This window comes from Sardina pilchardus, chromosome 9 (assembly GCF_963854185.1).
Source record: "Sardina pilchardus chromosome 9, fSarPil1.1, whole genome shotgun sequence".
NCBI classification, from domain to species: Eukaryota; Metazoa; Chordata; class Actinopteri; order Clupeiformes; family Clupeidae; genus Sardina; species Sardina pilchardus.
This window is the reverse complement of record NC_085002.1, coordinates 32,718,381-32,738,071: the sequence shown is the minus strand read 5'-3', so window position 1 is coordinate 32,738,071 and position 19,691 is coordinate 32,718,381. Positions and strand designations below refer to the sequence as shown.

At 41.6% G+C, this 19,691-nt stretch overlaps 1 protein-coding gene across 1 annotated transcript in view; it reads right to left on the bottom strand.

Annotated features, from left to right (window-relative positions):
• The window catches only part of tasora (transcription activation suppressor a), a 37,136-nt gene extending 22,638 nt beyond the window's left edge, over positions 1 to 14,498 (bottom strand). Inside the window, exons 1-3 of the mRNA XM_062544818.1 lie at positions 14,099 to 14,498; positions 12,664 to 12,809; positions 56 to 148 (exon numbers count right to left, since the gene is read on the bottom strand). Of these exons, the coding sequence (XP_062400802.1) occupies positions 56 to 148; positions 12,664 to 12,809; positions 14,099 to 14,156 (297 nt within the window). The 5' untranslated portion in view covers positions 14,157 to 14,498. The remainder of the gene's footprint in view (positions 1 to 55; positions 149 to 12,663; positions 12,810 to 14,098) is intronic.
• Positions 14,499 to 19,691: the final 5,193 nt, after the last annotated feature.

The window sequence follows — 19,691 nt, the reverse complement described above, 5'->3', positions numbered from 1 at the left end:
TTTTTAATGTGTATAGTGTGCACACATGTTTTCTTTAATCAAACAAAGCATTTACCTTGTAGCTTTCACAAAGAATGAAGCAATAGGACTCCACCATCTCCTTCTCCGAGCGGCCCTCCAATTTCAGCTCCCGTCTCTTCTCAATGAACTACAACAAACAAAAGTTCACATGGTGGACAAAGGTCTTAAATTAATAATAACAATAATAATAACACATATAGCTGCAGAGCAGCGATGATCAGGGTCCAAGCAGTTGATTCCTTGATAGTATTTGAAGAACAGTGTTTGTGACCATTACCCACTGTGGTAGCTACAGTGAGGGAGGACCCATTGTCACAAGTGGGACTTGAACCAATCTCAGCCAGTTACTTACCACACTCTTAAAACAAATGTGTTAGAAGCAACACAAAGAGTGTTGTCTCTATCTGAACACATAGAGATGTGTTAAAAAAAAACCTAAAAAAAAAGACATTGGTTTTAAGATAAGGTAGGTAAGCTTTTGTTCTACTCTGCAATTGGGTAGCCTGGCTGAAGTGGCATCTGGAGGGACATGGTTGTTTTTTCAATTGCAGTGTTGGGGGAGTTACATTTTTTTTAGTATATATTTTTGGGGCTTTTATGCATTTAATGTTATAGGACAGTGGAGAATGACAGGAAGTGAATGGGAGGAAGAGTCGGGGTGGGATCCGGAGAGGGAATCGAGCCCGGGTCGCCAGTGTGCGGTGCAGGTGCCCCAGCCAGTTGCGCCACAGCTGGGGCCGGGAGAGTTACTGCATTCCACTACAGATTACAGAATACACCCTAAAAAGAATTCTGATAGATTACTCAATGGGAGTAACTTGAAGACTTTAAATTACATCAGCATTGCATTATATTTTCTAAAAATATATATATTTTTTTAAATCTCAAAGTGTTGTTAACACTAAAAACGGCGTGCCGTTCTGACCCACTTATACCTAGAAGTGCCGTGCCCCAGTCATCAGACCGCTTTGACTTCCTACTAGAAGCGCCGTGCTGTTACTTACAGTACACATAATGATAGCTAGATGGCGCTTCGTGCACAAATCAAAACGTTTGGTCATAAATTCAGTTTGCACTAAGAAATGTTATTTATAGGCTATTTTAAAACAGAGGCATGCGTTCTGTGATTAGGAGCCTGACCCAACGGAACCGAGGGGAGGGATGAACAATTTCGCCCCAACACCGGTGTTGTTGGATCTCGAGAACCGTAACACCGGCCCGTAGTTCGAGTTTGAGCAGATAATCTAAGCTCTAAAATGAATGGGTGGCTAGTTCTAATTCACTCCCCAAATTCACTTCTATTCATTTAATAGGTAACCTATGTTCGCGCAGCCGAAAATGATCACGGACCTGGAACAAAGACGAAGCCTAACCTTGTCTGGTTTCAATAACACAGTAGCCAGGATTTTATGCCGCATTTAACAGGCTACCGCGGCTACTTTCTAAAACAATTTTCATTCATTTATACCTTAGGGAGGGAGAAGCATCTTGTAGGCTACCTCGGTGGGAGGGAGATAGAGAGAGCAATAGGCTATGCTGAGCAGGCTTAGGCGCGAGAAGTAATTAAAAATGATGAGTGAAAGATGTTCTCCTTTGTCTCCTCTGTCGCACACACACTTTTTGTTTATCCAGCAAATAACAGACAAGGTAGAATATGTTGCATGATTTTATGAAAGTATGATGCATTGCGACATCGAAGCAAGCAAAATTTGTAGTTTCTGATGTCTCATTTAATCAAACTACAGATAAACTACCCCACCTCGTAAAGTTACATAGTGCGGTGATAACCGATAGAGGGCAGCGAAGTGAAAGCAGAAGTGCCGTTCACCCTCTTACGAGTTGATGAACCACTGAAATGATTTTGGGAACATTATTTTTAGGTACGAAAAACTCTTAAGTGTTGCTTTAACTTCTATGTGAATTCGTGGTTCAGCATTCACACACATTTTCTCACACGCACGCAGGCGAATTCGTACATTCTGACACGCCCATATGCGATCAAACATGATTGCGCATTCTTCCACGAGTTGCCTAAACAGCCAGCCTACTGCTCTGCCTCACAAATCAAACAGCTAATACAGTAGGCCTAGCCTACTAAAAGATGCAGGGGGAGGGGGGGGCCAGTTGTACTCAATGCCGCATAGGTGATGTCTGTAAAGGCCAGTTCAAACCGAAGATTCGCTACAGTCTGAGACGGTTGCGGAGAGCAGTTGCGGCGGTGTGAATCAAAAGTTGCTAGCAGTTGCAAGAAGTTTCAAGCCATCGCTTAACATTCAACATGTCAAATCTTAGTTGCAGAGTTTTAGAACACTTTTGTGCGGAGCTATTGGCTAAAAACTTCTATCTTGTCCTCACGCCTAGACTGTTGTTCTGGTAACATTGTTGCCGTTTTAATGTCGTTGCAGTGGTCTAAACGCCCCAGTTTTAGAACAGATTGTTGCAGAAAGTTGCTGTTTTTTAGAATGTTGCAGCTAGTCTCGTCGCGGATCTTGTGTTTGAACTGGCCTTAAGTGAACTGGTTAGACGAGTGTATGAGGGAGGGGGAATGATCGCACAAGACAACTATGCTAATTTTTCTTCTATTGAATGCCTCCATGTGCGAAGGTTTCAAATAGGCTATGTTTGCAATGGATAGTGTGTTCTGACGATCTGTTGGACTGCTTATTTGTCTTTATTTCAAAACATTTGTTTATCTATCTGTTTATTTCAGATAGTTTGTTATCAAAAACCATTAACGACGTTGAAAAACGGTCATTGAATTCAGTCAATGTAAGCTACAAAAATTCGCTTGTGGCGGGGATTGAACCCGGGTCTTGAGTGCTAGATGAGAGAGCTAGCGCCACTCGACGCTGTGTGCTGAAAGGAACAATATCCCAATCTTTTTGGTAAATCGATAGTAAATAGTGGTTTATTTACAGCAAATATGTAATAAATGCTTACATTAGTCTGAGCTTTAAAAGATACAACTATAGAAGATATACAACTTAGAAGATATACAACTATAAATGTACGTAGGCATATTAGGTAAGCCCAAATAAATGCATAAGAAAAGTTTGCCCAAGTCCTTTAGTTGCCTGCAGATGAATGACTAATTTAAATTCGACGAGTTTCATCTGGAAATAATTCATAAGAATCGCTTGCCAATGTCTTTGTTAGTTGTGCACAGATTAATGATTTGGCCGAAACTAATTTAAAAACGACGAATTTCAGCTGACAATATTTTTTACACACGTATGCCTAATAGAACAACATCACAATGCATAACAATTCGCTTTTCAAAACAAACTTGCATTTTGCCACTGTAAATCGCCTCCATAGACTATGCCATGTAAATGAAAAACAGTCATTAAAATAAATCACATATAAACTACATATTGCACATATATAAACTATATGTTTTATGGTAAAAATATTATTCTCATGCCTGACTGACAGGAAACTTATAGGAGGGAGCCCTTGCGACATCTGCTGTGAGAAAAGAACACCGCAGCCTGAAAAAACAAGGCCGAACGTGAGACTGGCAGTGTTGTCACAGAAGTAAGCGCAAAATAGCTCTAAACTAGCTGGTACCGGTGTGCTTTTGATCATGTAAAAATACTGGGTGAAATAACACGTATTTAGGAAAAGTCGTGAACGTAAGGTCCTGGAATTTAATCGAGTGAAAATATTTTCTTTTTTTTCTAATCACAGTTCTAGGTATATCTAGGTCAAACCAACATGGCGCTTCAAGTAATACGTCTCAGCGGCAAAATGACCGGCGCTTGGCACTTGTAGTATTTTAACATAATTTTAACATAATTCACAGCCAGCCATTACGTGTTTGCTTGAATGTTATTGTTGCAGTCGCAGCCTGCTTGTACCTGTTTGTGTGCACTGTTTACGGTGTTGTGTCGGAGAGTTGTTTACGGTGAATAAAAGTTTTCCCCAAGTTCGGGCTTTTAAACATCTTTTTATCGGTAATCTAGAGTTTTTATAATGACGACTAACGCATATGCGCTTAAACTACCGGAGTTTTGGGATGTACATGTTGCAGTGTGGTTTGCTCAAGCAGAGGCTCAATTCGCGATCAGACGGGTAACGGACGATGCAAAGAAGTATTATTATGTCGTTGCGGCCCTGGGTAGTTCAGTCGCTGTCAGGGTTGTGAGTTTGCTGCAGAATCCACCAGAGGAAGGTAAATATGTCTGCCTTAAAGGACTCTCGCTGGGGACTTTCAAGCTGGACGATTCTGAACGAGCCCGCCGTTTGCTTTCATTGAGTGGCTTAGGTGATGCAAAGCCTTCTGAACTCATGGATCACAGGCTGTCTCTCCTCTGCGCCCACGAGCGTTGTTTCATCTTCAAGGAGCTTTTTCTTCAGCAGCTGCCAGTGGAGGTGTGGTCTGCCCTTTCTGGTTCTTCCATCACGGACCCCTGCGACCTGGCTTAAGAGGCAGATACGTTTTTGTCTGTCATGCACCATGCGGTGCAGAATCGCCACCACCAGAGGGAGCTCTCGTCTAGATGGGCATTAACAGGCTAGCTAGTCATTGTTATTGTTTTGCGCTAGCCTCTTTAGCAAAGCATCTGGAAAACAAATCATTACATTGTATTGCACGCACAGCTAGACCGTTAAATGCAGAATTGGTGACCGGATTGAAGCAGCAATGTATTCTAGTGTGTTAAAGCATTCCATTGTCATTAAAACGACCAACACAGTACAAATACAAAAAACACGTCATCTCATCTCGACACGTCATCTCATCTCGACTATGGGCGCAGCCATGTTTGTCGACAGGTCGTAAGCCCAACTCGGGGTACTGGCAAGCACTCCGAGGTAAAGGGGGCGTTCCTCCGTAAAATGCCGCAAGAAAGCTGGGTAATTTACACTTTTCAACTCGGGCGGGCGACTTACGATACAAATGGATCGCAGGGTAAGGCTATGAAGTGTCGTTTCAAAGCGACGGGAAACGGGAGGGCTGGCGCTCATCTGCAGCAATGAGTGTCGGACATACAGGTGGGTTGCCGTTCGTCACTGATGCTGCATCCGGACGTCGTTTCCTCTGTGGAGGTGCGCAGGTAAGCGTTTTGCCTGCTACGGACTTGGACATTCAACAGGGTAAGCGGGGTCCCGACTTGGCCTGAATGGAGTTGCCTGGTCAACGCCGAGATCTTCTCCTCACTCCCTTGCACACGCAGCAGTTCCAGTTCATCCCTTCAGTCCAGCACTTTTGCAGTTGCCGAGTTTTCATGCCTCCTGGCAGATTTCCCTGCCCTCGCCCAACCTACTTTCTCGTCCGGCGTGGTCAAACATGGTGTGGATCATCACATCACAACTGTTGGTCCTCCTGTTTACGCACGTGCTAGGCGTTTGGATCCTGCGAAGCTCACCATTGGAAAGGCAGAGTTTGAGACACTGGAGCGCCTTGGCATCGTGCAGCGCTCTAACAGTCCATGGGCTTCACCTCTGCACATGGTTCAGAAGCATGAGGCTGGCGTCCGTGTGGTGACTACAGCCGCTTGAATGAGGCCACTACAACCGACCGCTACCCTGTTCCCCATATTCAGGACTTTTCTGCCCGCTTGGCTGGTAAGGTAATTTTTTCAAAGGTGGACCTCATCCGTGGTTATCACCAGGTGGCGCTGCATCCACAGGACGTTCCCAAGACTGCAGTCATCACTCCTTTTGGTTCCTCTGCATGCCATTTGGGTTAAAAAATGCCGCAGTGTTCTGTGTGACTTGACATTTGTTTTTGTGTACCTGGACGACATCGTCGTGGCTAGCACTTCCAAGGCTGAACACCTGGCGCACCTCAGGGTTCTGTTTCGGTGTCTGGACAATCATGGACTGATCGACAACACAGCGAAGTGCCATTTCGGGTTGTCTGCCATTGACTTCCTTGGCCACCATGTCACGCCAGCTGCTAAGGTGGAGGCCATTTGCCAGTTCCCGCGACCAGCCACGGTCAGACCCCTACAGGAATTCCTAGGCATGGTGACTTTCTATCATCGCTTTGTCCCACACGCAGCTCATCTCAGGTGTCCCCTCTACGAGGCTCTTAAGGGTGAGAAAGCTAAACACCCTGTTGACTGGACAGAGGAAAGGACTCGGGCATTCATTGACACCAAAAAGGCCATGGGCAATGCCACCATGCTAGCCCACCGAGCCTCAGATGTGCCTATCGCCATCACAACTGATGCCTCTGACTTTGCTGTGGGTGCCGTCCACGAGTAGCTGGTCGATGGTGCCTGGCAGCCGCTGGCCTTTTTCAGCCGGCAGTTGCGCCCAGTGGAGAGGAAGTACAGCACTTTTGACCGGGAGCTGCTGGGCCTTTTCCTGGCATTTCCGTTTCCTGCTGGAAGGCCGATCATTCACTGCCTTTGTGGACCACAAGCCTTTGACTTTTGTTATGGCCAAGATTTCTGAGCCATGGTCTTCCTGGCAGCAGCCATCAGTGGACTGCGTTTGTCGGAAGAAAGTTTTGCCTTAGGTAACACTTGCTGGGCAAGGGAAAATAATTTGCAAGCTGTTTTAGGATTGTTTGAATAGCCTACATGTGCACACACGTGGGCATGCTTTTAAATCGTGTATAGCCTACTATTATGGCCAAGTTGGAATCAATGTACATAAATTATCCTCGTGTAAGCTACTCAACACATAAAACACTTAAAACAAACAAACAAGTGTCTCATTCTCACATGTATAGCCATGGGCAAAACTATCACACCGGTGTTACGTTGGGATTGGGATGTAGGCTAGATCATCATGGGTGTGTTAATAAATCTATGTTGCGAATAGTTAATGCAAATTATTCAAGTTGACGAATTTATGTAATCGATTAAGTCGATTATGTCGACTAATCGTCCCAGCTCAAATCTCGATAAGGGGTTAAAAATCAAGAGCCTATGTTGAGTAAAAATATGTCTTCTGAAGGCCTAAACAGAGCCCAACCAAGAACTCCCATAAATTTATGATCAACTTTGAGGGACTGCTATGACCATACAGGATCATCCAGACCACTCGTGGAGATTTTACCGCATACTTTTCCTATTTATGCACCAGCCTGCAACATTTGAGCCTCCTAAATATTTTAGTTCTTAGGCGCATAAGGGTGTGTAAGTCAAAAAAGTGCGTAACTGCGCGCATTTCACTCTGCGCGAATTCTGCCGTTCATTTAAGTCTGTCATTTACGCATGGAGGGAGTTAACCGTTTTGGGAGGAGCAACCCAAAATCTGAGCTTTTTTTTTATACAGTATACAACTCTTGCGTGCATTCTGCCCTGGCTTGAGCACATTTCCAGCTACGCGCTCCGGAGGGCTGTAATTGAGGTTGAGCGCCACTACAAGGTGAAACAGCATATTCCTCAATTTCGGCAGTAGACTTAGTTCTAAATACATGTAGGCTACACAGAACGTTGCAAATTAACATTACAGTATGAAATTTTATGCTTAATAAGCTGATACGGCTTCATGCTTTTCCTCATTACAGTGTCACACGGTGGCATATTTCCTGACATTACCTTATCCACGAGGCTATATTGTTAAATAGTGTTTAACAGTTATAATCACGCACTTTGGATATTGGAGCTTACCGACTGTACATCTTCAGTTTTAACTTCACGTGAAGTCATAATTCCATACCCTACTTCTTATTGTTATGCCAGTCTCTCTACTGTATTCGAAGGTGCAGGTGTCAGTCTACAGAACTGTTGGCATAGATAAATTGATGTTATTAGAAGCTGCCATTGAAACGTTGTTTCTCACTGAGTTTTTAAAGTAACAAAACCGAGGTCCTCCTCATTGGTACCAAATCCACTCTATCCAAAACAGACAGCTTTTCTCTTTCTATTGATTACTCCTCTGTTTCACCCTCCCCTCAGGTTAAGAGTCTGGGGGCCAGATGTACTAATGTTTTGGCAGTCGAAATCGGATGTCTTCGATCCGATCAGAACCTGATCTTTCTGACTGACTGTTCTCATTGCATATTGCAAGTGATCACATCCGATCTTGGTGTGCAATGCTCAGATCCGATATAAATTACACACACCTGGATTCATTAGGTAGAGTTGTACACAATTATTTCTGATATTTTCCAACTTATTATGCATAGCCCCGGCGCAAATACCTCGTCACCCTTAACCAAGGCCGTAGTCACCATAGACATTGAGGGGGACGTGTCCCCCCCAATATTCAGATACGACCAAAATGTCCCCCCCAATATTCGGACAATAAATAAATAAAAACCGCTACAGGAAACCAACGGTAACGACCGCGATCTGAATTGCCACTGGCAAATGCAATCAAATGCACAAAGTAGCACCTTCATTAGTAGCCTAGTAGCCTACCTGGCGTGACGCACGCTTTCAACATTAATCTCAAGCTCTCACACACACGCAAGAAATGTCACGCCAAATCCATTCTCCTTTTTCATCAATCTGTTCACTTTCAGTTGACAGTTAGTGACTAGACTAGACATATTGTTTAGACAGGAGACAAATTTAAGGCATAGGCGGTCTCTTTAGATCAACTACAGGTATAGTAGGCTATCTGTCTCTAATGTAGGCTACAATGTTTTCAGCGCAGAGAAATTATCTGAGACGCAAAATGCAAAATGCTCGCCCATTCTTCTCTATCGGATTGCTCACGAAGTTCTAGTCACACTGATATGCATGTCACTTGACAGAGCATGAGCTTTCTGGTGGTATCAATGTAAATTCTGCATACACGAAATATAATTATAAATTCTTCTTTCTGCAACTCGCGAAAGAATCAAATTGTGCACCAATTATTCTCTGGTGGATTGCTCACGAAGTTTAGGCTAATCACAAGCTTTCTGATGGTATTAGCCTACACTGATTGCTGTAATAAACGGTTCGCAAGAAAATCAACGTGGATACACGAAATGAATTCATATTACATTCCATCTCCACACCTGGCCCATCGCGGTGGAATAACTCCCAAGCCATTCCCGAGTAATCCCGTTTTTAAATTGCAATACATTTCTACTTGTTCTCCATCTTCAGGCTGTGGCACAACCAAAATAATGAACTACTGCTTGAATATTGTGTTCTTCCTTGTTTTTTTTTTTTTTTAACATTTAGATAAACTACATAGAATTAGAACATAAGCATTGCTTTCATATTCCTAGGCATAATTTTAGACTCAATTAAATTATTCTCAAGTTCTTAAAGTGACAGGCACTCAATTTGACTTGACATTAAAGATAAATGTAGGCTAAGTAAATTTCATTCCCAAATCAAACTTATCAAAAATATCAAACTTCTTGACCTATTATCAATTTCAAAACAATTGTGACACCAATATTCTTATCATGTATTTTTAATTGGCTATGGCTCCTGACTGATGCATAAAATAGATAGATAGATAGATAGATTGATAGATAGCCTACAGAACATCTATGATTCTGTAATTAGGTTAACTATTATTGTATTGAATGTGAGTTGTATCAGTCTACAACACCACTACAAATAACACTGTGAAACCCATTCTATTTTATTCATCTGGTTGAACAACTACCGTGTTTATATAGCCTATAGTCTACATGGTCTACAGTACGCTATGGGCCCCCCTGATAGAGAGCATGAGCATGCTGACCCAATATCATCCAGCTGCAGCCATAAAGGGGTGTTCCCGTCATGACACAAGAACGCCCCCTTCTCTGGAGGTGTGTGAGGAGAAAAACAATTCTGAGATATTTGATCATTTGAAAAAAATATGGAAAATGATGGTTAAGAATGAAATGTGTTGACATTTTGTCAGACCCCGCCACAAATTTGGTCCCCCCCAATGTTGATATCATGGCTATGGCCTTGCCCTTAACGTTACAGTTTTCCATGTTTCACCATAAAATGATGAATTGAGTCTGACGTTGGTTTTTGTTTTGCTGGTAGCCCTGGCGCATGCGCTGAATCAATCAATCAATCACTTCCGTCACTCAGAATTACGTTGTATTTGTTTGTCACAGTGCAAATGACGAAAGGGGCACTTTGAAATCCTAATCAAGACGTTTGACTGTTCAGATTGAGTCATATCCGATAGTAAGTGATATTGAAACCACCTCCGTATGTGGTGCGAATCAGCATTGGAAAAATCGCATTTCATGCGGTTTTGTGCCGTTCAGACTACCCTAAATTCAAGCTAGATACAATCCAGATAAGCAAAAAATCGGATTTCGACTGCCAGTGTGAACGAAGCCTAAGACTCTTGCCGGCTCCACTCAGTGGCTGCTATGCCTGCCCTCTCACAGTTTACCTTTCAGTAGTGGAACAACTGTTGTCTTTGCGTTTTTCTTTTACATTCCTTATAAAAACGAGATCTCAGTCATCAACAATGAAAAGCCAGCTGGTGCTCTCTCCCCCTTTCATGCACACTCAAACACGTTCCCAATTAGGCCTACATTATGAGTAACGTTATTAGTAACATAACGTAAATTAGATTGCTGCAGAGATTTTAAAGAGTAGCCTATCATCTCTATGTAACATGCTGTTTTGATATTGACATTGTAAATGTAAACGTTCTCTAAGAAGAAAAAAATTGCGAACAGCCAATGATAACCAAATGCATGCTCGGCAGGCCGCATTGAAGTGCGTCGCGGGCCGTAGTTTGGACACCCCTGATGGCAGTCACGCGGCCCACAGGTGCAAAACTGAACGTTTGTTGCGACCCTCGGTGGGGTGCTGGCCACGGCCCTATGGTCAAGAATCACTATACCATTCTAATCAGGACACAATTTTATCTTTCACTCACCACCAGCCAAAGTGGCTAGTAAGGTTGTTTTTTTTTACCCGGTGTTAATTTAGAGCCCTGGCTGTAACCATATGCGTATCAAAACTGAAAGCCCGACACTCGTATCCACGAACCTGTGTCACGGTGGGAGGTGTCAAAAAATAAATAAACACATCATATTTTCATAGCTCTTGTAGTTTTTGCTGTAGACTATGCATGCAACTTTACCAAACAGTATAGAAATAACCCCCTCTCGAGATATTAACAGAAAACTTTAGTATGGACTTCAGGCCACAGGAGACAATGGAGGGAAACTGGTAGGCTGACAGCTTAGGTTACAAACACAGGATTTATGCTGTTCCTTCAGAATTATTGGGTTGAACACGCACAATGGACCCTGTTCATGTTGCACAGCACTTGTCATGACATTTTGAGTCGGTCAGGAGGCACAAAGGCACAGTTTAGTTAGTACATGCTCTCATAGCACAGCATATCAGGCACTTTGGCTGCTTAAGCTGTTAGTCGGCTGTTAGACAGCACCGTTTTTTTTTTCATTTTTTCTGGTCAACATGGTCAACTGAGATCCGTGTTAAAATTGGCCAGAGTTCTCATTTAATTACTGCAAATATAGACTTGGTTGCGACATCCAAACAGTTTTTGTGATTGTTATTTTTTTCATATATGGGAACCTGCAAATAAGGGGCTGCGACTGCACAGCCTACGCCCCAGAAACCCATCCAATTTAACGATAAGGTCCAATGTAAGAATGAAGCTGACATGCTAAAGTCGATTCGATAATCTCTCCTCCTGCGATCTAGTATGATACTACAACTGTGCAAGAAAAGCATGAGAGAAAATAAGCTGATTGATGAGTGGGTTTGAGAAGGGGAAGATGGATCCCTTTACTCACTACACTAATATCAGAAACAAACTGTGAAATCACAGGTGGTTGTTATCTGTGCTTGGTAGAGGTTGATAACTGTGCTTTTGTTAGTGTGCATTGTTAATGTTACCAAACTGATAGCTCACTGGTTTGAGACATACTGTACACTCTTTCATGCATGTTCAAAATGAGAGCTTTACAGCACAATGTTTAAATCAGAGCACTAGGGAAAGGGATGCTTGTGAAGCTCTGCTGCGCGGCCAGTTCATGAGCCCACTAGCAACTGCCACTGATAAGGAAACCGCTAGCAAAGATTAAAGATAGCTAAGATTAAACCTTTCCGTAGATGGAAGACCCGTTAAAGAAGAGATGGAAACCCGTTAAATGCCTTGAAGTGAGAACAGAGGAGTTGCTTTATCATTAAGGGGGAGTGTATGAGGACACCGAAAAGGTTATCCAACCATTTATTTTACAGCTACATAAACAGGGTTCATATGAGAAAGAGGCCTTAGTAATCTGTTGACTGGATTTGTAATTTTGAGAGAAAAGACCTAAAACCCTGATTGCAACTTCTTGCCTGATTGTCAGCTTTACCTATTTTTCTATTAACTACAACATATATTTGCATGAACAAAACAAGGCATTTGAGGACAAAGAATAGAGCTGTGGGAAACACTGATTGACATTTTTTCCACACTTCTGACATTTTAGCAATCAAATGATACATCGAGAAAATAATTGACAGCTATGAAAATAATCATTAGTTGCAGCACTAAACTGGTCAATCAAAGTATCACCAGGCAGAATTCCATGCCAATTCACCTAGGACCTCCAAGTTCAGGTCACAGATCTTCATTTTGTATGAAAAGCATGGGACCTTGCAACATCCAATATTTCTACTATTGTTTTTGTGAAAATCCATGACATGAATTGTGAAAAGTCAATAATTTGTGATGACTTGGCATGGTGTAACCCATAAGTAAAAACAGGAATAAAGTGAAATGATGAGAGTTTAGCAGATATGGAAGGCTCACTTCTTTCTCTTGGAGCTCACTGTGAACAAGGCAATGCTTGGTGTACTGGTAGCTCCCCCATGAAGAAGGGTCCTTATAACCAGAGGTGATAATCTTCGATATGTCCGTGTACTCCCTGGACTCTGAGGATACATACTGGAACAGCGCTAGAGGTGATGGGAAAGAGACATAAAGACAGACAATAATCAATATGACAGGTGTTTGCACAGTGGAATTGTGTGACCTAACAGACACTATAAAGCACTATTCAACATAAGCAGCATATCATGTAAGACAATACTGTTCATTCTATAAATATAATCCAAACCAAATGCATATGAGAATGGCAGAATAGTTCGTTAAAACATGCTGCAGATGTGTAGGCTGGGTAAACCCGGCCTGATGTGCCGGCGATTTGGATTTCGCTCTGCAGCTTAGCCTGCAAACCTGCACATCTATCTCTCCTGCTTCCTGGCCACATCTTCTGAGTCCAATCACAAACTGGCTTATCCAAAAGGCGCACCCGGATCGGTCTGATTGTTTGGAGGACTAACCAAAAGGGTACATTTTAAGTCATTTTAATGATGCCCAATGCCCATCACACCTCTTGTGCAGTAGAAATAAAGCGCAGACTGCCCAGACTTATGTCTAAACTTAAAAGATTGAGCTTAGTATGGTGATAGCCAGACTAGCAGATGTGGTCAACCAGACCAAACCACAACATGTACCAAAGGTAGTCAAATTGTCCACTGCTTGTTAGAGGTGTAAGGAAATATTGATACACTTGAGTATTGTAATAGTATGGGATAGGCTACTTGTGTGATTCTCAAAAACACTGGATTGTTCTTCTTCCCTGTTCAAGGCAAATGTGCTTTTCTTACTACGCTATGAACTTTCGACGAATGCAATGCTTTCTGCAACAGCATCTGCTGGATGTAATGCATGCAATAAATCACGTCCAAGATCAATTTAATTACTGAAACAAATATCAGACCACACTCTACCGACACAATTGCAGCAGGCTAAGTAATGCTGCACAGTGGGTGTGGCTACAAACAGAACCAACAAGCGTCACACTGATTTTGAGAATTTGAGAATATCATTTTAAATGTTGTTACGTATGTTAACGTTATCATTTCATGACTCGTTGTAGTTATATAACACATAGGTTTCAAGAAATCCACTGTAATTACACTTCAGAGCAGAGACGATATCACCTGTACATTGTGAGGTAACGAATTTTCCTTGATTAGTTGTAGATTATACATTCACCAAAGCAAGTGCCGCCAAATTTGGTCGAACAAATTACTCTGAATGATTTGTTGACAGACTATCTGTTAAGTGTGCAGCCATACACAGGAGGACTTCAAGAGTAAATCTAAAACATGCTGCCACTGCCAGCTAGCCATGCCTAGCATACACAACAAGCAGCACTGAAACCGGGGGGATGCACAACCTCTTTTTTCTTTGCTTTTCCTTGGGATTTGAAAGTTAAGCCGTGGGGTGTCTTCCATCGCTTTCAGATATGGTGGGGGAACTACTGTGTTTCAATTCAGTCGATCCGCTTTTCAGTATCTTTGAATAGTCCTTGTTAGAATCAGACGCCAGTTTCCGCACACACTATGGATCCGCCATCTTGGTTCGGAGCTACTAGAACTGATTGCGGGGCTGCAGAAAAATAACCACTCCGGCCCCTATATTTATACAGTCTATGCCTGTTGCCATGTCTGCTATGTCAGTATTCCAGTATCGTCGCTTTTCTGAAACATGTGAACAGACACAATCTCTTTGTCACAGCGATTCTGTTGTAAATTGAAGTAGCCCTGGCTCAACCCTATGGCTCAACCTGCACTCGCCGTGATGTCATGTGTGTTTCTGTGACCTCCCAGTGGTTCTGTGTATTGGACTATTCCGGTTGAGCGCCGTGGATGTGAAGCGCCGTGAGCGCAACTCACGATCGCCACTCACAGGTGTATTGATGAACTACAAGAATAATGCTGCATTCATGGGAAAGAAAGATGATAGGCTATCTCCGCAAGGAAGTTATTTTTTCATCGGGGTTTGTTTGTTTGTTTTTTGTTTGTCTGTCTGTTTTGTTAGCAAGATAACTCAAAGAGTAATAGATGGATTTCGATGAGAAGTGACCCAAGGAAGAAACGATTACATTTTGGGAGTGATCCTTATATTATTGCCGTCGGGATTCCGGAGGCGATTATGTTTTTCGCTTAGTGGTGTAATGGCATGGTATGGCCACGTGGTGGCGATCTGAATAGTTTAGGTTTAAATGAACCTAGAAAGAGCAATAGCCTACAGGCGGAGGTCTGCGCTCTCTGAGTGGTTTTCTAGTTTCCATTTGTGAACTGGTACCAGTGTCTTGTGTTCAAGTGCTGTTGTCGTACTCTTGGGAAACAAGTAAATTGCCTGACCACACTTAGGCCTACTAGGAGACTCCTATTTAGGCCTACTGCTAGCTAGCATCACTATGGATAGGTGACATCAAACCTTTTTTTTTTTTTTTTTAATATTCTTTTTTATTGACACTGAGTGGTAACGCATTATATTGCTAATGACATTGTATAGGCTACAAAAACTGCTGCTAACAGTAGCAAACATTTTTTTAGTAGTGCACAATGATACCATTCATAGTCTTCCGTTGCAAAACACACCATACCTACTGTGAAGCATGGTGGGGGCAACATTATGTTGTGGGGATGTTTCTCTTCAGCGGTCAGGATAGAAGGGAAAAAGGATGCTGCCAAGTACACCCAAATTCTTGAGGAAAACCTGTGTCCCTCTGCTGAAGATGGGCAGGTCATGGGCAGGTCATTCATCTTCCAACTCGACAATCCTAAACATACTGGCAAAAGAACAGAGCAGCGGCTTAAGGATAGGATAGTGAATATCCTTGAGTGGCAAAGTCAGAGCGCTGACTTAAAGGAACACTTCACCGTTTTTTCATATTAAACTATGTTATTCCCTTAACCAGTTAAGACGAGTTGATACATACCTCTCACCGTCTCACGTTTCAATGCGTGCACTCACTGGCTCTGGCGCGCGGCACAACTTTGATAGCATTTAGCTAGCCTTTGTCTCACCATACTTGGTCGTGTGACTACTGGTGTAACTGTATTTTAATAGAAAATATGGAGAATATGGAGGTGTTTGGTCGCTTCTAACTCGGTATTTTGATTACGTTCAGTCTAGTTTTCGCACTGAAACAGCTCTCATAAAGGTTTTCAATGACATACATCACAACACAGATTCTGGTAAAACATAAGTCCTAGTGCTACTGGACCTTAGCGCAGCATTTGACACTGTTGATCACAATATTCTACTTCACAGACTAGAACACTGGGTTGGATTTACAGGCATAGTTATCAACTGGCTCAAATCATATCTACAAGAGAGGAGCTTCTTTGTTGCCATTGGCAACTGTACCTCAACACCAACATCTTTGACCTGTGGTGTTCCCCAGGGGTTGATCTTGGGGCCACTATTATTCAACGTCTATGTGCTCCCACTTGGACAAATCATCCAAAATAATTTGATTTCATATCATAGCTATGCAGATGACACACAAATCTACTTAGCTCTGTCGCCGAACGACTATGGTCCCCTTGATTCTCTATGTCAGTAGAACAAATCAACACTTGGATGGCTCAAAAATGTCTTCAGCTGAACAAAGAAAAAACTGAAGTAATTATATTTGATAAAAAGGAGGAAAGAATTAAGGTTGCCACTCTCCTTGACACAAAAGAATTGAAAGCAACGGATACTGTTAAAAATATCGGTGTATTAATCGACAGTGATCTAAATCTCAACAGCCACATGAAAATGATAACTAAATCAGCTTTTTATCACCTCAAAAATATTGCCAAACTGAGAGGGCTAATGTCAAAACATGACTTAGAAAAACTCATTCATGCATTTATCTCTAGCAGGATTGATTATTGCAATGGGCTTTTCACAGGCCTTCCTAAAAAGACTATCAAACAGCTTCAGATGATTCAAAATGCAGCAGCTAGGGTTCTCACAAAAACAAAAAGAACTGAGCACATTACTCCAATTCTTAAATCTCTGCACTGGCTTCCAGTAAGTCACAGAATTGACTTTAAAGCACTACTGCTTGTTTATAAATCAGTAAATGGAGCAGGACCTAAATATCAGATATGTTTCAGCAGTACACACCTTCTCGTCCTCTCAGGTCTCAGGAGAAAAACCTCTTAGTAAAACCTGCTGTTAGAACTAAACATGGCGAAGCAGCTTTTAGCTGCTATGCGGCTCAGCTCTGGAACCAACTTTCGGATGACATTAAAAAGGCCCCAACTGCAGCCTGTTTTAAATCTAGACTTAAGACCAAATTGTTCTCAGATCTGCTAACTGTCTTTTAATTATTCCACCTTGAGTCTTTTATGTTAATTATTCTTTATTGATTTTATCTTGATTTATGCTTTCTTTTTATTTTCTATTATGATCTTTTTATTATTATTATTATTATTATCATTACTATTACTCTTTGCCCATCTATGCTTTTATCTGCTTTACTGTTTGGTTTTTGTTTATGTAAAGCACATTGAATGACCTCTGTATGTTTGGCTCACGGCCCTTAGCTAATCCACTGTACCAGCGCAAACTCTGTAGTGTTTTATCAACAAAACAAAAGCACACTGGCTTATTTTATGTGTTTGTCATGCAGGGAAAGAGCAAAAAAACTTTAAGCAAAACACATTCAGTTCAAGTAAAAACATGTTTTTAAGTTTAAGCAAACACTATAAGTCTAAGCAGTTCCACACAGGTTGTCTATTATTGCAGCATTCACACATAGGCTATCTGTTTTAGAGCAACCTGGAGTTAAGCAGTTATAAGATCAGCTAATGTTTTGCATACTATCAGACTTTTCCACGGTTCAATTTCTCTGCCTCCTCCTAGTACCCATTTACCATCAGGTGATATGTGTGTTATATCTGTGAGTACTACCTACTACGTGAGCAATAGAATAACGAGGAGAGTGGATGTGAATTTTGCATATTTGCCCGCCGCAGATTTGGGGGGTAATTTGTTATCTAATGCTCAATCCAACCCAACCCAATTTGAACCCAAACACAGTCTTTAGGCTAATATTAGAATTGGTCATGCAGCCTCTCAAAGATAAGTCTCTGGCTACAAGTACAAGTAAGTAGACTTTTTTCGTCAGCATACTATATTAAGTAGGCCTATATTTAAGTATAAGTACCAAATATAGGCTAGATATATACTTAAACTTGTATATTTATCAGTATAAGCCAGGTATACATCGATTGAGTGTATCTCTGATCAGTACACAAAAAGTAAGCTCTACGTATGCTACGTGTATTTCAAAATAAGTGGACCTACATTACACTTACATACATTCATTTTTGCTTAGGTTAGTCACTCTAGAAAAGAATGTCTGCTAAATGACAAAATATGATAATGGATCATATTCACAATCCACGAGGTATGAAGTGATGGGTTTAGTGAAAAGATGCCACACCAACATGGAGTAGAACCCCTTTGGGGTAAATCCGAGCAACACAATCCCATAGCTCATTGCTAGTCTCTAACTGTGTAACAAGGTTGTCCCATCTGCTCTGTGCAAAACACTAGAAAGGTACCACTCTGCAAGCTGGCCTCAGAGGAAGAGGAGTGGAAAGAAACACATCATGTCTATTCCCACAGCTCAGTCCCCCAGATGGCACATGGGGAAGGGGAAGACCATAAGTCTTTCACAGTCTGCTGCTATTGCTTTCAGTTGCATCATATTCATCAAGGGATTTTTGTCAAACTGCTTTCAACATGAAATAATTCCCTAGGAGAGTCCATTTTCAGGTAAGTGTCGAGGTTGCAAACTGAACTGATAAACATCGTCCTTACTGATAGCTCTGTGTGTGTATATATATTTTTGCAATCATTTAGTAAAAAGAAACTCTTACATTAGAATTTCACATAGATCACAAGGTGGTAATGAAATAGAACGTGTTGAAAGAAGGCCACTCTTCACTGAATGACATTGTCATCTCATCTCATTTGGTTCTGATCAGGTTAAAACAGTACCCTTAGAGACATCATTATTAACTGTGCGGAATAGGGGGTGTTCCCCTGTGATTAATTATTTTTCTATTCTTTCTTGCCAAAGAGAAGTAGTTTGCACTGACAATTCGTAAAAACTACACCTCACCTTACAGAACAACTTGCAGGTTGCAAACCCCTTAAAAGCATAGTGTACAACATCTTGTGATAAAATTGTGAAAAAATAACTTCTGCGTCTAACCGGAAGTGAGGTAACAGAGGGTAAACAGGTACTGTGACAACATCTGTGATGGGCCACAGCACCATGGATGTCGCCGCCATACAATGTGAGGGGGACGAGTTCATTGACTTCCATTCAACACATCAAAACAACACTTCGAAAATGTCCATTGGTCCATTGACTTCCATTTAACACATCAAAACAACACTTAAAAAATGTGCTCAAACTAAAGCCACTGAACAGCAACCATTTCACTTTGATAATAAACTACATTTTGGTACCTTTTATTTACCGTGCTTGGAGTTTAGTGCTGGGCTATTAAAACAAGATTTTCAGACAAGATGAAGTATAAATTCAGTTTTGAAATCAACCTGCAAATTGCTCTTTAAAAATAAAAAAAACTGTTCATCAGCATGGGAAATATTTTACCAGCATGTCTTCAGGCAAAATGGATTCATTTTTTTGTGTGCATTTCTTTCCTGTAAGACAAAAATTATTACCGTTCAATGGACGGATCATGCTATTCACAGTTACAGTTATACTCATAGACTGTATATAGAACTAGCTGTGAACACACCTTGGAGAATGTGTAACCAACAATCGTGTAACCAAGCCTGAATTGTAAAAAAAAAAAAAAAGAAATCGACATGGTCCTGCCAACAAGTGCCATGAACTGTCAGATAAATCAGTTGAAATCTAATATAGGGGCTCAAGGCCTTAGACACAGTAGAAACAGCACACAGACAGCACACACAAACACTAAAAGCTAGAACATTCAGGA